General features: G+C 38.8%; 1 protein-coding gene across 1 annotated transcript in view; it reads right to left on the bottom strand.

The window, feature by feature from the left end:
- OVCH1 (ovochymase 1) overlaps window positions 1–19,492 on the bottom strand; it is a 110,577-nt gene extending 91,085 nt beyond the window's left edge. The window contains exons 1-7 of the mRNA XM_068971491.1: window positions 19,459–19,492; window positions 18,433–18,551; window positions 18,048–18,145; window positions 17,132–17,304; window positions 14,358–14,453; window positions 13,617–13,768; window positions 11,948–12,134 (exon numbers count right to left, since the gene is read on the bottom strand). Coding sequence (XP_068827592.1) covers window positions 11,948–12,134; window positions 13,617–13,768; window positions 14,358–14,453; window positions 17,132–17,304; window positions 18,048–18,145; window positions 18,433–18,551; window positions 19,459–19,492 — 859 coding nt within the window. The remainder of the gene's footprint in view (window positions 1–11,947; window positions 12,135–13,616; window positions 13,769–14,357; window positions 14,454–17,131; window positions 17,305–18,047; window positions 18,146–18,432; window positions 18,552–19,458) is intronic.
- Window positions 19,493–20,452: the final 960 nt, after the last annotated feature.

The raw sequence follows: 20,452 nt of genomic DNA, 5'->3' as shown, positions 1-20,452 counted from the left end.
CATACATGTGATTTGGTGGTATACCTTTTAATATTTCTGTTGTCTTCTAAGCATTACCTCCTTTGGCCTCATGACATTACTCTTTTTTAAAAACTATACATATCTATGGTCATCTCTTCCCAATCTCAGTCTTTTTTTCAGGGTCTATTCTTTCGTCTGAAAAATATTCCATGAAAGTACTGTACATAGCTTTATTTGTATTCATTTACATATATATGACTTCCAAATGTCTCTCTTCAATCTAAATCTCCTTCCTGAATTCTAGATCTAGACTAGATCTAGAACTACAAATTCTAGGACTGCTGGATATGTCCATCTTGATCTCTCACAATCTCATAAAAGTTTGGGTACCTCAAACAGAATCCATTGATTTTAACAGTCAAGATGGTCTTGCAATGCTTCCCTGTATCATTTAATGACTCTACCATCCATCCAGCCACTCAAGCTAGAATCTTGAAAATCATGCTAGAAATATTCTTCATATACCTCCTCCCATAAAACATAACTAATCAAGCAAGGTCAGAATAAATTCTTACAATGACTTGCTCACACTCTCCTTGCAAGTGAGTTTACCCCTAATATCTATTGCCATTTCTATGTTACTGCTAAGGTTTGAACTTTGGCTCTACCTCTTGCCAGCTATGCATCTTTGGGAAAATTACTTAACTCCTCTAAGCCTCTATTCCCTCATCTGTGAAAAGCAGAACAGCATACAAACCTTTTCAGTTTGTACTGAGGAATAAAGTAATACTGTATGTGAAGTGATTAGTTCATACCTAGTACAGGGTAGCCAGGCTTCAGCAATATGTGAACCATGAACTCCCTGAAGTTCAAGCTGGTTTCAGAAAAGGCAGAGGAACCAGAGATCAAATTGCCAACATCCGCTGGATCATGGAAAAAGCAAGAGAGTTCCAGAAAAACATCTATTTCTGCTATATTGACTATGCCAAAGCCTTTGACTATGTGGATCACAAGAAACTGCGGAAAATTCTGAAAGAGATGGGAATACCAGACCACCTGACCTGCCTCTTGAGAAATCTGTATGCAGGTCAGGAAGCAACAGTTAGAACTGGACATGGAACAACAGACTGGGTCCAAATAGGAAAAGGAGTGCGTCAAGGCTGTATATAGTCACCCTGCTTATTTAACTTATATGCAGAGTACATCATGAGAAACGCTGGACTGGAAGAAACACAAGCTGGAATCAAGATTGCCAGGAGAAATATCAATAACCTCAGATATGCAGATGACACCACCCTTATGGCAGAAAGGGAAGAAGAACTAAAAAGCCTCTTGATGAAAGTGAAAGAGGAGAGTGAAAAAGTCGGCTTAAAGCTCAACATTCAGAAAATGATCAGGGCATCCGGTCCCATCACTTCATGGGAAATAGATGGAGAAACAGCGGAAACAGTGTCAGACTTTATTTTTCTGGGCTCCCAAATCACTGCAGATGGTGACTGCAGCCATGAAATTAAAAGACACTTACTCCTTGGAAGAAAAGTTATGACCAACCTAGATAGTATATTCAAAAGCAGAGACATTACTTTGCTGACTAAGGTCCATCTAGTCAAGGCTATGGTTTTTCCTGTGGTCATGTATGGATGTGAGAGTTGGACTGTGAAGAAGGCTGAGCGCCAAAGAATTGATGCTTTTTAACTGTGGTGTTGGGGAAGACTCTTGAGAGTTCCTTGGACTTCAAGGAGATCCAACCAGTCCATTCTGAAGGAGATCAACCCTGGGATTTCTTTGGAAGGAATGATGCTAAAGCTGAAACTCCAGTACTTTGGCCACCTCATACGAAGAGTTGACTCACTGGAAAAGGCTCTGATGCTGGGAGGGATTGGGAGCAGGAGGAGAAGGGGACGACCAAGGATGAGATGGCTGGATGGCATCACTGACTCGATGGACGTGAGTCTGAGTGAACTCTGGGAGATGGCGATGGACAGGGAGGCCTAGCATGCTGCAATTCATGGGGTCGCAAAGAGTCAGACATGACTGAGCGACTGAACTAGACATCCTTTGTGACTGGTGATGGAAGTAAACTCCAATGCTGTAAAGAACAATATTATATAGGAACCTGGAATGTTAGGTCCATGAATCAAGGTAAATTGGAAGTGGTCAAACAGGAGATGGCAAGAGTGAACATAGATATTTTGGGAATCTGTGAACTAAAATGGACTGGAATGGGTGAATTTAACTCAGATGACCATTATATCTACTACTGTGGTCAAGAATCTCTTAGAAGAAATGGAGTAGCCCTCATAGTCAACAAAAGAGTTCAAAATGCAGTTCTTGGGTGCAATCTCAAAAACGACAGAATAATCTCTGTTCGTTTCCAAGGAAAACCATTCAAATCATAGTAATCCAACACTATGCCCCAACCAGTAATAAAAAGGTGACATTGAATGGTTCTATGAAAACCTACAAGACTTTCTAGAACTAACACCCAAAAAAGATGTCCTTTTTATCATAGAGGACTGGGATGCAAAAGTAGGAAGTCAAGAGATATCTGGAGTAACAGCAAGTTTGGCCTTGGAGTACAAAATGAAGCAGGATGAAGGCTATCAGAGTTTTGCCAAGAGAACACACTGGTTATAGCAAACACCCTCTTCCAACAACACAAGAGGTGACTCTACACATGGACATCACCAGATGGTCAATACTGAAATCAGACTGATTCTATTCTTTGCAGCCGAAGATGGAGGAGATCTATACAGTCAGCAAAAATAAGACTGGGAGCTGACTGTGGCTCATGAACTCATTATTGAAAAATTCAGATTAAATTGAAGAAAGTAGGGAAAACCACAAGACCATTCAGGTATGACCTAAATCAAATCCCTTATGATTATACAGTAGAAGTGACAAATAGATTCATGGGATTAGATCTGATAGAGTGCCTGAAGACCTATGGACAGAGGTTCGTGACATTCTACAGGAGGCAGTGATCAAGACTATCTCCAAGAAAAAGAAATGCAAAAAGACAAAATGGTTGTCTGAGAAGACCTCACAAATAGCTGAGGAAAAAAGAGAAGCTAAAGGCAAAGGGGAAAAGGAAATATACACCCGTTTGAATGCAGAGTTCCAAAGAATAGTGAGGAGAGATAAGAAGTCTTCCTCAGCAATCAATGAAAAGAAATATAGGGAAAACAATAGAGTGGGAAAGACTAGAGATCTCTTCAAAAAAAATGAGAGATACCAAGATGGGCACAATAAATGACAGAAATGGTTGGACCTAACAGAAGCACAAGATATTAAAAAGAGGGGGGCAAGAAAACACAGAAGAACTTTAAAAAATATATCTTCATGACCCAGATAACCATGATGGTGTGATCACTCACCTAAAGCCAGATATTCTGGGATGTGAAGTCAAGTGGGCATAAGGAAGCATCACCACAAAGAAAGCTAAGGCAGGTGATGGAATTTCAGCTGAACTATTTCAAATTCTAAAAGATGATGCTGTGAAAGTGCTGCACTCAATTTGTCAGCAATAATGGAAAACCCAGGAGTGGCCACAGGACTGGAAAAGGTCAGTATTCATTCCAATCCAACAGAAAGGCAATGCCAAAGAATGCTCAAACTACCACACAATTGCACTCATCTCACACATTAAAAAAGTAATGCTCAAAATTCTCCAAGCAAGGCTTCAACAGTACATGAACCATGAAATTTCAGATGTTCAAGGTGGATTTAGAAAAGGCAGAGGAATGAGAGATCAAATTGCTAAGATCTGCTGGATCATCAAAAAAGCAAGAGAGTTCCAGAAAAATATCTACTTCTGCTTTATTGACTACGCCAAACCCTTTCCCTGCGTAGATCACAACAAACTGTGGAAAAGTCTTAAAGAGATGGGAATACCAGACCACTTAACCTGCCTCCTGATAAATCTGTATGCAGGTCAAGAAGCAACAGTTAGAACTGGACATGGAACAACAGATTGGTTCTAAATTGGGAAAGGAGCACATCAAGGCTGTATATTGTCACCCTGCTTATTTAACTTATATGCAGAGTACATCATGCAAAATTATGGGCTGGAAGAAGCACAAGCTGGAATCAAGATTGCTGGAAAAAATATCAATAACCTCAGATATGCAGATGAAACCACCATTATGGCAGTAAGTGAAGAGGAACTAAAAAGCCTCTTAATGAAAGTGAAAGAAGAGAGTGAATAACTTGGCTTAAAACTCAACATTCAGAAAACAAAGATCATGGCATACAGTCCTACCACTTCATTTTTGAATTGAAGTGACTTCATTTTGAGGGGCTTCAAAATCACTGCAGACAGTGACTGCAGCCATGAAATTAAAAGACACTTGCCCCTTGGAAGAGCTATGACCAGCCTAGACAGCATATTAAAAAACAGAGGTCCATCTAGTCAAAGCTATGGTGTTTCCAGTAGTCCTGTATGGATGTGAGATTTGGACTATAAAGAAAGCTGAACGCTCAAGAATTGATGCTTTTGAACTGTAGTGTTGGAGAAGACTCTTGAGAGTCTCTTGAACTGCAAGGAGATCCTATCAGTCCATCCTAAAGGAAATCAGCCTGAATATTCATTGGAAGGACTGATGCTGAAGCTAAAACTCCAATACTTTGGCTACCTGATGTGAAGACAGACTCCTTTGAAAAGACCCTGATGCTGGGAAAGATTGAAGGAGAGAGCAGAAGGGGACAACAGCGGATGAGATGGTTGGATGGCATCACTGACTCAATGGACATGAATTTGAGTAAGCTCCAGGATTTGGTGATGGACAGGGAAGCCTGGCATGCTGCAGTCCATGGGGTGGCAAAGAGTCAGACAGAACTGAGTGACTGAACTGAACTTACTGAGAAGAACAGGCAACTAGGGAATGAGAAGATTAGAAGGATGATATCAAGCAGATGCTGTTTAACTAAGTTACTTGTCACATTCTGATATTCATTTGACTATGGAATTGATGGTTATTTCCTGATTTCATTGCCATTTTAAAATGTTGGTATCATTAACATTTGTTCAGGGCTTGCTAACCTTTTAACTTTCTCTTCTAGGTGATGAAAACTGAATAGAATTGCTACCAGGAGACAAGTTCTGCCTGTGGTCATGGCAACGAACAGAACACATTTACTCTGAAGACCAAATGAAAGTGAATTGAGAGGTGGGCTCTTGAATTCAGCTGGACCAGAGCAGAGTTACTTTTGAAGTTATCATCTAGGTGGCTGATCTTGGGCTAGAATGGGAGAGGGAGGAAGGGATGGAAGGAGGGAGGGACGGAAGGATGGAGGGGGGAAGGATGGAGGGAGGGAAGAATGGAGGGAGGGAGGGAACAGTCTTCTGCAGCTCTGGGTCCTTGCCTTTAACAAATTTGGTTCTTCTACTAAACTACTTATTCTTGCAAGTTGTGTTTCCTTATGCCTCTTTATTCTTCAGAGGCTAACCTCTGTGCTATTTTCTTAAGCAGGTGCTGCCCCCCTTTATGGCAAACCTTCTGGGTCCCTCAGAATTGAACTCTTTAGACCCCGCCTCAGTGAGAACAAGCCCTTTGAGCTTACGTGAACTTCATCTTTTAAAAAAATTTATTTAATTGGAAGATAATTGCTTTACAATATTGTGATGGTTTTTGCATACATCAGCATGAATCAGTCATAGGCACACATGTGTCCCCTCCCTACTTAACCCCCTTCCAGCTCCCTTCTATCCCATCCCCCCAGTTTAAGCCTGTTATACAGTGAAGTAGGTCAGAAAAAGAAAGACAAATTTTGCATATTAATACATGTATATGGAATCTAGAAAGATGGTACCTATGATCCTACGTGCAAGGCAGTAAAGGAGATAGATTTTTGGACTCAGTGGGAGGAGGAGAGCATAGGATGACTTGAGAGAACAGCACTGAAACATATACACTACCATAAGTAAAATAGATAGCCAGTAGAGTTAGAACTTTATCTTTTATCACAACGGTTCATTGACTTCTTAGTCTTCCCAAATATTTGAGGACAGTTTGGCATCTCCAGACCCATATTTATTTTCCTAATCTAGATTTTAGTGCCACAGAACAAAAATAACTCTTCAAAGCCTGCCTGATGTTTCCACTCTTTTGAAGTAAAATTAACAAGGGTGAATGGGAGAAGCAGAAGAGGAGTGATTTATTTTTAGTGTTCTTCACTAGTTTAGAAAAAAAATGTTAACTGGATAAATTAAAAAAGAATCTTGTTCTTAACCAGTAGACATAATTTTCAGTTTTCTTTGTTCACCTGGTCAATCTATTGTACTTTGTTTTTGTTGGACTGTTTTGATTTCACTTATAGGTGTATATGTATATGTGTATATTCCATTATTTTAATTATTATTTGCCTAATTTTGTAACTGCCATTTTCTGAGGTTCATCTTTGGTTTCTCATTTTTGGGTATTTGTTTTAATCTCACTTAATGCCATAACAAACCACTTGTGGAATCTTTGTTCCTGACCAAAGATCAAGCCCTGAGCCTTTGGAGTGGGAGCACTGCCTCCAAGACCCTAGACTACCAGAGAGCAAACCTTGAGGACTATCAAACAGTGAGAAGTCACACAAGGGAAACCACTTGAATTCAAGACCTAGCATCACCCAACCAACAGTAGCACCCTGTGCTAAACAACAAACAAAACAAAAATACAAACCCAACCATCAACAGACAGGATTACCACCTCAGTCAGCCTTGCCCATCAGAGGAAAAATGAACTTACTCAGCACAAATCTCACCCTATCAAAAACCTTGAAAACAGACTGGAGAAAATGCAAAAATCAGTTAACAAAGACCTAGAAGAATTAAAGAATAAACATATAGAGACAAACAATACAATTACTGAGATTAAAAATACTCTAGAAGGAATCAATAGCAGAATATCTGAAGCTGTAGCATACCTCTGGGAGGATATCAAACACACCAATATTTGAATTATAGAGGTCCCATAAGAAGAAGAGAAAAAGGAAAGGTATGAGAAAATTTTTGAAGAGATTATAGTTGAAAATTTCCCCAACATGGAACAAGAAATAATCAAGTTCAAGAGGTGCAAAGAGTCCCATACAGGATAAACTCGAGGAGAAACACACCAAGACACATATTAATTAAACTAACAAAGACTAAACACAAAGAAAGAATATTAAAAGCAGCAAGGGAAAAGCAACAAGTAACATACAAGGGAAACCCCATACGTTTAACAGCTGCTATTTTAGCAGAAACTCTGCAGGGCAGAGGGGAATGGCAGGATATATTTAAAGAAGAAAGGGAAAAATCTAAAACCAAGATTACTGTACCCAGCAAGGATCTTATTCAAAATTGATGGAGAAATCAAAAGCTTTTTAGTCAAGCAGAAGTTAAGAGAATTCAGTACCACCAAACCAGCTTTACAACAAATCTTAAAGGGACTTATATAGTCAAGAAATACAAAAGAAGAAAAAGATCTACAAAATCAATCCCAAACAATTAAGAAAATGGCAATAGAAATTGCAATAAATGGCAATGTATATCAATAATTACTTTAAATGTAAACAGATTAAATGCTCCAACCAAAAGACACAGACTGGCTAAATGGATACAAAAATAAGACCCATCTATATGCTGTCTACAAGAAACCTACTTCAGACTCCAAGACACGTATAGACTGAAAGTGAGAGAATGGAAAAATATATCCCATGCAAATGGGAAGCAAAAGAAAGCTGGAGTAACAATCCTCATATCAGACAAAATAGACCTTAAAATAAAGAAGATTACAAGAGATAAGGAAGGACACTACATAATGATCAAGGGATCAGTCCAAGAGGAAGACATAACAATTGCAAGTATCTATTCACCCAACATAGGAGCACCTCAATACATAAGACAAACACTAACAGACATAAAAGAAAAAATTGACAGTAACACAATACTAGCAGGAGACTTTAACACCCTACTCACACCAATGGACAGATCATCAAAACAAAAATTGATAAGGAGACACAAATCTTAAATGATGCATTAGATGAGGTGGATCTCATTGATGTCTTCAGGACATTCCATCCAAATGTAGAAGAACACACTGTCTTCTTAAGTGCACATAGGACATTCTCCAGGATAGACCACATCTTGGATCACAAATCAAACCTCAGTAAAATTAAGAAAACAGAAATCATATCAGGCATCTTCTTTGACCACAGTGCTATGAGGCTAGATATCAATTACAAGAAAAAAACTGTAAGAAACATAAACATATGAAGATTAAACAATATGCTTCTAAATAACCAACAGATTACTGAAGAAATCAAAAAAGAAATTAAAAAAAAATCTAGAAACAAATGACAATGAAAACACAACAACTCAAAACCTATGGGATGAAGCAAAAGCAGTTATAAGAGGGAAGCTGATCCTACCTCAAGAAACAAGAAAAACATCGAATAGACAACCTAACTTCATATCTAAAACAACTGGAAAAAGAAGAACAAAAACTCCCCAAAGTTTGTAGAAAGAAAGAAAAAAATCATAAAGATCCGCAGAAATAAATGAAAAAGAAATGAAAGAAATAATAGTAAAGATTAATAAAACTAAAAGTTGGTTCTTTGAGAAGATAAAATTAACACACCTTTAGCCAGATTCATTAAGAAAAAAAGAAGAATCAAATAAAAAAAAATTAAAAGAAAATTAAAAAAAAATTAGAAGTGAAAAAGGAGAGGTTACAACAGACAACGCAGAAATACAAAAGATTATGAGACTATTATGAACAACTATATGGCAATAAAATGGATAACCTGGAAGAAATGGACAGATTCTTAGAAAAGTTCAATCTTCCAAGACTGAATCAGGAAGAAATAGAAATTATGAACAACCCAATTACAAACACTGAAACTGAAGCCATGATCAAAAATCTCCCAAAAAACAAAGGCTCAGGACCAAATGGCTTCACAGGAGAATTCTATCAAACATTTCGAGAAGAGCTAATGCCTACCTTTCTAAAACTCTTTCAAAAAATTTCAGAGGAAGGAACATTTCCAAACTCATTCTATGAGGCCCCCATCACTCTGATACCAAAACCAGACAAAGGCAACACAAAAAAAGAAAACTATAGGCCAATACCACCAATGAACATAGATGCAAAAATCCTCAACAAAATTTTAGCAAACAGAATTCAGCAACACATCCAAAAGCTCATACATCATGATCAAGTTGGGTTTATTCCAGGGATGCAAGGATTCTTCAATATATGCAAATCAATCAATGTGATATGCCATATTAACAAATTGAAAGATAAAAACCATATGATAATCTCAATAGATGCAGAAGAAGCCTTTGACAAAATTCAGCACCCATTTATGATGAAAACTCTTCAAAAAATGGGCAGAGAAGGAACCAACTTTAACATAGTAAAGGCCATATATGATAAGCCCACAGCAAACATTATTTATTCTTAATGGTGAAAAAGTGAAAGCATTCCCTCTGAGATTAGGAACAAGACAAGGGTGTTCACTTTCACCACTATTATTCAACATAGTTCTGAAAGTCCTAGCTACAGCAATCAGAGAAGAAAAAGAAAGAAAAGAATCCAGATTGAAAAAGAAGATGTAAAGCTCTCACTGTTTGAAGATGACATGATACCATACATGGAAAACCCTAAGCATAGTATCAGAAAATTGCTAGAGTTAATCAGTGAATTTAGCAAAGTTACAGGATACAAAATCAATAGACAGAAATCACTTGCATTTCTATATACTAACTGAAAAATCAGAAAGAGAAATTAAGAAATCAATCCCATTCCCTTTTGCAACAAAAAGAATTAAATATCTAGGAATAAACTTATGTAAGGAGACAAAAGAACTGTATACAGAAAATTATAAGACACTAATGAAAGAAATCAAAGAACAACATAAACAGATAGAGAGATATTCCACCTTCCTGGGTAGGAAGAATCAATATTGTGAAAATGACTATACTACCAAAAGCAATCTACAGATTCGATCCCTATCAAATTACCAATGGCATTTTTCACAGAACTAGAACAAAAATTTCACAATTCATATGGAAATACAAAAGACCCCGAATAATCAAACCAGTCTTGAGAAAGACTGGAGCTGGAGGAATGGAGCTGGAGGAATCGATCTCCTGACTTCAGATAATACTACAAAGATACAGTCATCAAGACAGGATGGTACTGGCACAAAAACAGAAATATAGGGCAATGGAACAAGATAGAAACCCCAGGAAAAAACTCATACACTTATGGGCATCTTATTTTTGACAAAGGAGCCAAGAATATACAATGGGGAAAAGACAGCCTGTTCAATAAATGGTTCTGGGAAAACTGGACAGCTACATGTAAAAGAATGAAATTAGAACACTTCCTAACACCATACACAAACTCAAAATGGATTAAAGACCTAAATGTAAGACCAGAAACTATAAAACTCTTGGAGGAAAACAGGCAAAACACTTGATGACATAAATCAAAGCAAGATCCTCTATGACCCATCTCCTAGAGTAATGGAAATAAAAGCAAAAGTAAACAAGTGGAACCTGATTAAACTTAAAAGCTTTTGCAGAGCAAAGGAAACTATAAGGAAGGTGAAAAGACAACCCTCAGAATCGGAGGAAATAATAGCAAATGAAACAACTGACAAAGGGGGGATTAATTTCCAAAATATACAAGCAGCTCATACAACTCAATGTCAGAAAAATGAACAACCCAATAAAATAGAGGGAAAAAGACCTAAACAGACATTTCTCCAAAGATTTACAGATGGCTAACAAACACATGAAAAGGTGCTCAACATGGCTCATTATTAGAGAAATGGAAATCAAAACTACAATGAGAAATTGCCTCACACCAGTCAGAGCATTCATCATCAAAAAGTCTACAAACCATAAATGCTGGAAAGGGTGTGAAGAGAATGCTCTTGCACTGTTGGTGGGAATGTAAATTGATACTGCCACTATGGAAGACTTTATGGAAATTCCTTAAAAAAAAAAAAAAAAGCTAGGAATAAAACCACTATATGACCCAGCAATTCCAATCCTAGGCATATACCCTGAGGAAACCAAAATTGAAAAACACACATGTATCCCATTATTCACTGCAGCACTATTTACAATAGCTAGAACATGGAAGCAACCTAGATGTCCACGACAGATGAATGGATAAAGAAGCTGTGGTACATAAACACAATGGAATATTAGCCATAAAAACAAACGCATTTGAGTCAGTTCTAATGAGGTGGATGAACCTAGCACCTATTATACAGAGTGAAGTAAGTCAGAAAGAGAAAGCTGTATTTAGCTGTATTCTAATGTATATATACAGAATCTAGAAAAATGGTGTTAAAGAATTTATTTACAAGGCAGCAAAGGAGAAACAGACACAGAGAATAGGCCTATAGATTTGGGGAGAGGGGAGGAGAGGAGATGTATGGAAAAAGTAACATGGAAACTTATTACTATATGTAAAATAGATAGCCAATGGGAATTTGCTGTATGGCTCAGGAAATTCAAACAGGGGTTCTGTATCAACCTAGAGGGGTGGGATGGGGAGGGAAGTTCAAAAGGGAGGGGGTATATGTATACCTATGGCTGATTCATGTTGAGGTTTGACAGAAAACAGAAAATTCTGTAAAGCAATTATCCTTCAATTAAAAAATAAATAAATTTATAAAAAAGAATCTTCTAATGACACTATTCTCAAAAACTATTTTAAAATCTCATAAGTACAATAAACATATCTCATGAAAATCTACATGACCATAAACTTGACGATCTAGTTGATGTTCAAGCTAAATTGACAGATATCAGTGTTCATGAAATCAGAGTTAAAAATTTATATACACTAGATTAGGAACAAAAACCAGCCATATTCTTATTTTAAAGCTTATTTCTGATTATATCTGCAACATAGAGTAACTATCCTTGAAATAGGCATGATCATTTTTCTGAGTTGCAGTGGATGAGGAAGGAAGAATCCACAGAAATTACACTCACCTGTCATGGTCTGTGTGATAAAATCCATCAACACAAATACCTTGGAGAAAATGCCAGGTGTTGCCTTTCTCTGCTTATTTCTGAAAGGATTCCAAACTCTAGTACAACCAGCTGCCCAGGAAGTTATCCCAGCAAGAACCCAGGCTCCATCATCTCTTCTACAAACAAGTGGGCCTCCAGTGTCCCTCTTTTATGGTAGAGAAAGAGGAAATTTTAAAAGTTACAAGTTAAAAATATTTTATCAGGTGCAAAAAGATCAGCCCTCATCTCAGAGAGAGAAGTAGTAGAAGCATAAGAACTCAATGGTCATTATTCATCAACATTCTGTGTTCATCATTTTGTTTCTTCATCATTGGTTTCAAAGGACTATCCTCTTATTCAGATGTAAACTCCTTCCACTCACTTCATGCAGTCTTGTCAAGCTAACCCTTAATTTCTCTCTTCCTCCTAGTCTTTTGGGAACAATTCAAAATCAATGGAAGGAGGAGGGGGAGTTCACAGATAATGCTTCCGTTATAGCATTCTAGGAAAGACTGGATCACATTCCAAGCCCACAACATCAGAATAGAGCCCCCAAGTTCACGCAATGGCTCAAGGCTTTTAAAACAGAATGCCTGGGAACTTATTTTGTCCCAGGGGCTATATATAAAGGATCCATTGGCTCTCAAACTAGCGGATAAAGGAGCCACACTTTCAGGATCTTTTAATAATTCTTCATAACAATGTGTTGCTTTGAAAACACATGCCAATTGGTATCAGATTGAATCCCCTCTAAAGGAACAGAATTGTTTGACAACTTTATCCAGAAAATACTTACCTGTGAAGGATGAGGCAGTAAGTCTACCTATATTCCAATTTAGAAAGCAGAATAATTGTAAATGTCTATCTCCTTCCTACCACACTCCCTGGCCCTTATTCTGTCACCCCCTAGAAGAAAAATTAAACATTTTCCCAACAGAAAATTTTAGAGAGCTCCCCATGGCAGTTTCAAGCTGCTTGTTGGGAAAGAATAAAGACTCTCTGCTCCTTCATTTTAAGAAAAACAATTATAATTAAAACTTAAAATTCACATCTATCACAAACTGGCCTCCCTTTCCTTTCTTGTCAGAGTTGGTCCTCTTTGTGAAGTTGTTGTGTTGGCCTTGGAATGTTGTCATATACAACATCTTTTACCCCACAGTTACTGTAGCTATGCCATCTTTGGTCACACTCTGTGTAAATATTGCATTCCTCACTAAAGCTTGAGAAAAGTTAAAATGTTTAACAAAAGTTAGAATGAAAAATAATCACAGCTAGCCTAATTCATTTGCCAAAGTGGTCACCTTGTTTGATTTCGTTAGATTGGAAATGTTGAAACCATCTTCCTTGCCTGACCTCTTCACTCCCCCACAAAGAGGTACAGGGGTAAGGATGCACATGCGACAGAAAAGAATTCTCTCGGCTCTGGTCAAGGAAAGTTTTTCAGTAGAAATCAGATGGAAAGATGAGGGAAAAGCGAAATCTTAAAGAAGTAATCCCTCAAAAGCAACCCAGAAGCCACTCTCATCCACAAGATAGGGGTGAATAACTGGACTGGTTTATGTTAGGAGGACTAGTGTGCTGCAGTCCATAGGGTCACCAAGAGTTGGACATGACTGGGCAACTGAACAACAACAACAATGCTTATTACCTGGCAGGCATCCTTTTCCCCATGAGGAAAACTGGCACACAACATGTCCCTTCCCAGGGGAGGAAGGTTCATGCCCCTGAGCATGGCACCACATGTTCTGTCATCCATAATGGGAACTACGGCTTCTTGTAGGATATTTGAATATTCTGATGCTGTGGAGAATGGACTGGTAAGTTGGTCAACAGTTGTCCCCACTTAAAGAAACCTATAAGAAGCTTACAAGTTTAGAATTGGTAGATGTTTAACCAAAATGTAGAAGTAATTTTTTTTTTATAGCTCTGAATATTTTTCCCTAAAATCTCACACTAGTGACAAAGGGCTTTTTTAATGTAACACAGGCAATTGTAGCTTCTCTGAATATATGTTTAAATGTTTCCTCAAGAGGAAAACTTTAGTTAGTAAAAGCAATATTTTGTAACGTTCTTTGCTTTTTAAAAATCACAATACCAAAGATAAGGAAGCGGAACTATTGTTACTTTACTGTATTCTTCTTCATCTATTATAGTTACTTCCTGTTCCTGACCCTAATACACCTAACCAAAATGGCAGCAGGAGGAATTTTATGTAGAGCGTTAAGTATAGCCTTTTTTTTGGTGAAGACAACCAGAAGTCTTCCCTGAGTTAGAACTCAGACAGGATAAAACAAGGATAAATGTATTATTTAAGACCAAAAAATTTCTGATTCCAATGGGCATGTAAAGGAGCCCAGAAGAAATATTACATTCTTTTGATGTCTCTTACTCTCTGAAATCTTGCCCCATCCACTGGCCATGCAAAGAATCCCTTCTTCAAATTTATCACCTCTATGGGGAATACAGATTGGCTGAACAGTAGTTCCTGAAAACAACAACAATAATAAAAAAATCATAAGAGTCCCAGACAAGTGATCCTAAATATATTTGGAAACTGACATCTGGTTGATGTCATAGCTTCCACATTTTCTTTCTAAATGTAATTAATGATATTTTGAAGATTTTTTCTCTCTCAAAAGAACTATCCCATATTCATAGAAATTTAGAAAGTGCTAAGGAAAACAACTCATTGTTAAAAGTACCAAAATGACCTTCCCCAACTACCAACATTTTAGGATGCACCCTTGTTCTTAAGGGGCTTCCCTCATAGCTCAGTTGGTAAAGGACCCACTTTCAATGAGGGAAACCCCAATTCGATTCTTAGGTCAGGAAGATCCTCTGGAGAAGAGATAGGCTACTCACTCCAGTATTCTTGAGCTTCCTAGTGGCTCAGCTGGTAAAGAATCCACCTGCAATGTGGGAGACCTGGGTTCGATCCCTGGGTTGGGAAGATCCCCTGGAGAAGGGAAAGGCTACCCACTCCAATATTCTGGCCTGGAGAATTTCATGAACTGTATAGTCCATGGGGTGGCAGAGTCAGACACAACTGAGCAACTTTCACTTCACTTCACTTGCTCTTAAGGGATAGTTTTTCACTCAAGTAATTGAGCACTGTTATGTGGCAAGAGGTCTTCTAGCCCTCAGTATATGACCAGGAAAAATCCCTGCCCTTACAGAATGTGTATCTGAGCATGAATGAGTGTGAGTGTTAGTGAGAGAGAAAGAGAGAGTGAGTTTGGGGTGAAATAGAAGCAATAAATCTAATAATTTAGCTATTTTGTAATATGTGCTCTGATTTTTCAAAAAAAAATCAGGAAGCCATAAGAAAGATGAGAAGTCTGGGGATTAGGGAATATGGCAAGGGTGATGTAATTTGTAAAATGGCAGTCATGCCAAGTTCCATTGAGCAGAGCCTTGAAGGAGCTGAGGGAAGAAATCAGGCAGTCATCTCTGTGGAAAGTATCTGAAGAAGAAAAAAACAAAATGGAAATTTCCTGCAGTGAAATCATGTCATATATGTCTTAGGAACAGTGAGGATTCCAGGATGTCTGGAGCAGACTAAACAAAAGAAATTCTAGTAAAAAATGAACAAAAAAAGAGGTTGGCTACAGGGTTAGGATGATGGGTGATGTCAGCTAAGAAGCTAAGAACACTGATTTGCATCTGAGTGTAATGGAGAACCACTGAAGTGTTTTGAGCAGAGTAATATAATCTGATTTACATTTCAAAAGTATTATGCTGGCTGCTGGATTAATTATAAAAACTAGGGATGCAAGAAAGGAAGTTGGAGATGATACGAGAGACCATCCAAATTAACCTAGGCAAGAAATGATGGGAGCCTGGAGCAGGATGTAGGAGAGGAGAGGGTGAGACAAGCAATACAATTTTTCTGATGGATTCGATATAGAGTGTGAGAGAAAGAAGAATGAGCAATGAGTATGGTCAATGTCTCTATTTAATTCAACTATTGTTACCAATTCCAACTATGTTCATATATTTAAGTTTTATTGACTCCATTTCAAGTCTTCCTTTTCAGTTAATAGTTTCTTGTTCCTTGGTCATTTTTGATAGACTTTTACTTATTTAAACTTAAAACTTACTTTGTAGCATGTATATCATTTTAACATCTAATCTTGGAATGTCTGATTCTGGTTGTTACTTTGGACTCTGGTGGCAACTTTGTCTGCTTTTAATTGTGTGTGCTCTCAATCATTAAAGCTCTATGGGAGTACATTCGAGCTGAGATTTAAGGTTCATGTCTTCAAAGAGAATTTACTACCTTTGCTTCTGCCAGAAACCCAATTACTCACCTGGAACAACTTCAAAATCTTGGCTTAGAGTTTTGGGGACGGGTAATGTGAATGCCAGCTTCAAACCTGAATGAAGGCTAGCTCAGGAAAATAGATATTTCTGAGAGCCCTCCGTTCAGGGCCAAGGTTCAAGCAGGTGAATTTTCCTTATTCCCTCACTTTAGGTGGCATATTTTCCTGTCTCTTTCCCTCCATTTGTAAAGCATCACCTTTCAAGAAGTCCCAGGTTACATACATGGAAGGTTCCAATCAGACTCTCCGCTCCCACATCCTACTCCCACGCAGGCTCCTTGCATGGAAAGTTAGGGTTATAGGCTCTTAAAGATCATTTAAATGCTTCAATGGCAGTCACTTGACTTCAGTGTCTGGCTAACTCCTTTGAATTTGTTCTCTTTCATTGTTTTTGGTCACTGAACACTTCCCTTTCCTGTGTTTTTTAAAGTAGGCTTTTAATATTTTGTCTAGAATGCTTAGATTATCTGTACTGAGAATGGTGTCAAATATCTTGTCCATGATAATGACAGAAAGGAGAAATCTGAGGACATTTTCAAATGTCCCATACTCCTTAGTTAGAGATGAGTACAGGTAGATGGTCTAGAATATTGCCCAGCCAAGACACTGGAGTATTTAAAATGCTGATTAAGCATACATAAGTTGCTTAATACTGCTACTTATAGCCTGTGCAGTACTTTTGATATGTTTTAGATTAAACAAAATTATTTTTAAGGAATAAAATTTAGCTATTCTAATATTACTAGATATATATACACACAGAAATTAAAGTTTACTGGTAAAAATTAATAAATATAGCTTTTTCCATTACATCATTTGTATTCTAACTCTCCCTACTTACCAAACTTGACTTTGAGTTTTAGATATAGCAGTGCAATATTAAAACTCATATATCCAAGTCTGTTGTATTCAGGATGGATAATAATTTTTGAGACAGGACTATTCTGTTCCTCCTTATCCTTCTGAAAGAGGTTGTACTCCCCAGCAGTCACTGTCAGACTCTTAATTTGCTTCCTAAAACCAAACAGAAATCTTTCAGTAAGTATAATCCTTTCCTCCAGGAAAGGCTGTCTTGATTTCATGTAATTAACATGATTAATGTATCTTTAGAGATTTCCAAATCTTAAAAGAAGATGTACTTTTATTAGTGATTATTACTAGTGTTATAATTTCTATAAATTATAGCTATCTACAAAAAGTCATGGTTTTCGATCATGGAGTGTTTACATTCTGTGAACTCTTTCTCCTATTGTCACTCATCTTTCTGCAAAAATATTCAGGTATCTTTTGTACATAAACCAGTCTCTCTCTATATATATATGCTCTACCATTTTAAACAAGATATAAAAGTTGTTCCTACTGTCCTTCTTTTTCTCTTATTAGCACACTCTTTTAATAGTATTTTTCTCTCCTGATTACTGAAAAGTAGATTATTAAAACATTGGCTCATCCATTTAACATTCGATGCTAATACTTTATTAGAATCAGTAACCATCAACCCACCCTCCACTGACTCTACAAATCATAGATTATGTGTGGAATCTTTGAGGTCTCTGATTAGTAGAGTAGAAAGCACAAGAAATCTTGGGCTACACACAAGCGTCTGGGAATCAGGAAAGTCAGTCAGTAGGTGGACCAGATGGAAAAAATTAAGAAAGGGACTAAGGTTGAACCTTGCACAGCATTTAGGGTATCGACTCTCCCAGTCCAATTGCCATGGATCAAGGTCTGATAAGTAATGGAAATCCAAAACTTACTCATTGAGGCTAATCAGGCAATGTACTGCTGTAACAACCAGATCATTTTGAATCAAACTTCCTCCACAGAAGTGGTGTCCACCTAATTTCAGGGAGACCTGCCCAAGAAAAAAGTCAGGAACACAACTAATATACATCTCCACATAGATGTCATCTCCTTCAAAAACATTTGAAATCAACTCTTCTAATATGATGTCACATTAAGACACTGATACATTCAATAAATTGGTTAGTAAGAGATTTCTTAGGAAGCAAACTTTTTGACAGTAAGGTCAAGTGGGGGTCCATAGTAAAATTACCTGTTAAGCTGGAATTATGGTATCTAAAAATAGAGAACTAATTCACCATTAGTTCATTAAGAAATCAATGTCTTTATCACACTCACCTGCCATGGGTGTCCACCGACTGTTGAATTTCTCCAACTACTAATTCTAGAGAAGAACCCAGATTCCAAGACAGTTTCTATACTTTTCAAACCAACTGCACGAATTCTGTACTTCAGTCCTGTGTGGGAGAGCAAATGTGTCACACACACACACACCCACCCACACCCACCCACACCCACACCCACCCACCCCCCACCTCATGTCAGGGTTCACTGTATCCAGATTTCCATTCTGGGGTTTTATTCCCCTGGTGCAGATGTTCACTCAGCTGGAGGCTACCCCCTTTTCTCAAAATATCCCCGACCTGAGACCCCCTTTTCTCAAAATATCCCCCACCTGTCCCACTCGCACCTCATTGACTAGCACTTGCCTGGTGACTCTCCCTGCCCTTTGCAGCCTGAGCTGCCTCAACAAAAATAGACCTGGTCACTGAATGAGGCCCCTTTCCCTCTAGTGAGGGATTCGGGGCTTTCCCTGGGAGGATTGCTGCTGCTGCTGCTAAGTCGCTTCAGTTGTGTTCGACTCTGTGCGACCCCACAGACGGCAGCCCACCAGGCTCCCCCATCCCTGGGATTCTCCAGGTAAGAACACTGGAGTGGGTTGCCATTTCCTTCTCCAACGCGTGAAAGTGAAGTCGCTCAGTCGTGTCCGAATCTTCGAGATCCCAGGGACTGCAGCCCACCAGGCTCCTCTGTCCATGGGATTTTCCAGGCAAGAGTACTGGAGTGGGGTGCCATTGCCTTCTCCGGGAGGGTTAACATGGCCTAATTTAGGTGGAATGAAAGATACTGGAGAAATACACTGCTCTGAAACAGAGTCACTGGATTTTAAGTTACTTCCACTTAGTTATCTTTCCTTGGAGGAAAATCTTTAGCACCAGCAAGGTTAACAGATGTGCCTAAAAACTTGAACTCCAGAATCTAAAAGATTTCAGAAGAATATTCGGCCCAGGCACTTCGTGGGCACACCTGGCCCTTTTCTTTGTTGGCCTAGGGAAGAATGAAGGCACCCGGGACCTGGCTCACCTTGGCTGGGCGGGGAGTGGACCACCAGCAACATCAGCAGCAGGAGTGAAACAGCCCCGGGCAATGCCCGTATGGCTCCCGCGCGTGATGACCCGTCCATCTTCGCCAGACGCAGGCGCTGCAAATCAGCGAAGAGAAGCGCTCCGGCCTCACGGCTCTGAGCTCCCGGAAGCGCCTGCCTACATCATTCCCTTTCCGAGCTGGGGGGTGGGTGGCGCTTCTGCCTCGCAGCCGGGCGCACAGGTGTCCCTCCTCAGGACCAGCCCGGCCGCAGCTGCTCTTCGGCTGCCCAGGTGTCATCGCGTCCCCGCCATTCACTCCAGCAAACAGGAGCGAGGTAACCTTGCAGGGGAGCCAGAGTCAGATGCAGGAGATGCTAGGACAGATGCAGGACCAAGGGGATCAATGGCCTAGAATGCTCTGCGCAGGTGAATCTGTTGAACGTGGCCCAAGTCCCAGGGTAAAGGAAGCCGGGCACCCATGCAGGACACAGGCAGGCTGACCCCGAAAGCAGGAAGACTCTTGAAAGTTTGAGTATTAAAGATCCCACCTAGCTTCTAAAAAGCTTGTTGAAGACCTTGACACTCCTGAGTTTTCAAAAGGACTGGATATGAACGATCAGATTTCTGCCATACTCCTTTTCTGGGTGTCAGTGTTATCATCAGCTTCAGTGGAATAGACCAAAGCTGTAGGATCCAGCGCTTAAGATTATTAAAATGAATTCACTGCATGTTAGCATTTTTTCAATCAATATTATTTTCTAGTAAGTAATTTGTGACAAATTAGCTTGAGGTTGGGAGAGGAACAAAGCTAGAATTTGTAACTGATTTATAATTTGTCAAAAAATGAGGACAAAGTTAAGTGAACACTACATATATATATTAACTAACCTAGACACCCAGGCCCAATTGTTTCACTTCTGTATAAAAGGTAAATAAAAGCTCCTTGAGGTAGATGGGTAAACAAATTAGGGAGACAGGTGGTAGACAGAAGG

This window comes from Capricornis sumatraensis, chromosome 4 (assembly GCF_032405125.1).
Source record: "Capricornis sumatraensis isolate serow.1 chromosome 4, serow.2, whole genome shotgun sequence".
Lineage (NCBI taxonomy): Eukaryota > Metazoa > Chordata > Mammalia > Artiodactyla > Bovidae > Capricornis > Capricornis sumatraensis.
Note: the sequence above shows the minus strand (reverse complement) of the source record. Positions and strands in the feature narration are given on the sequence as shown.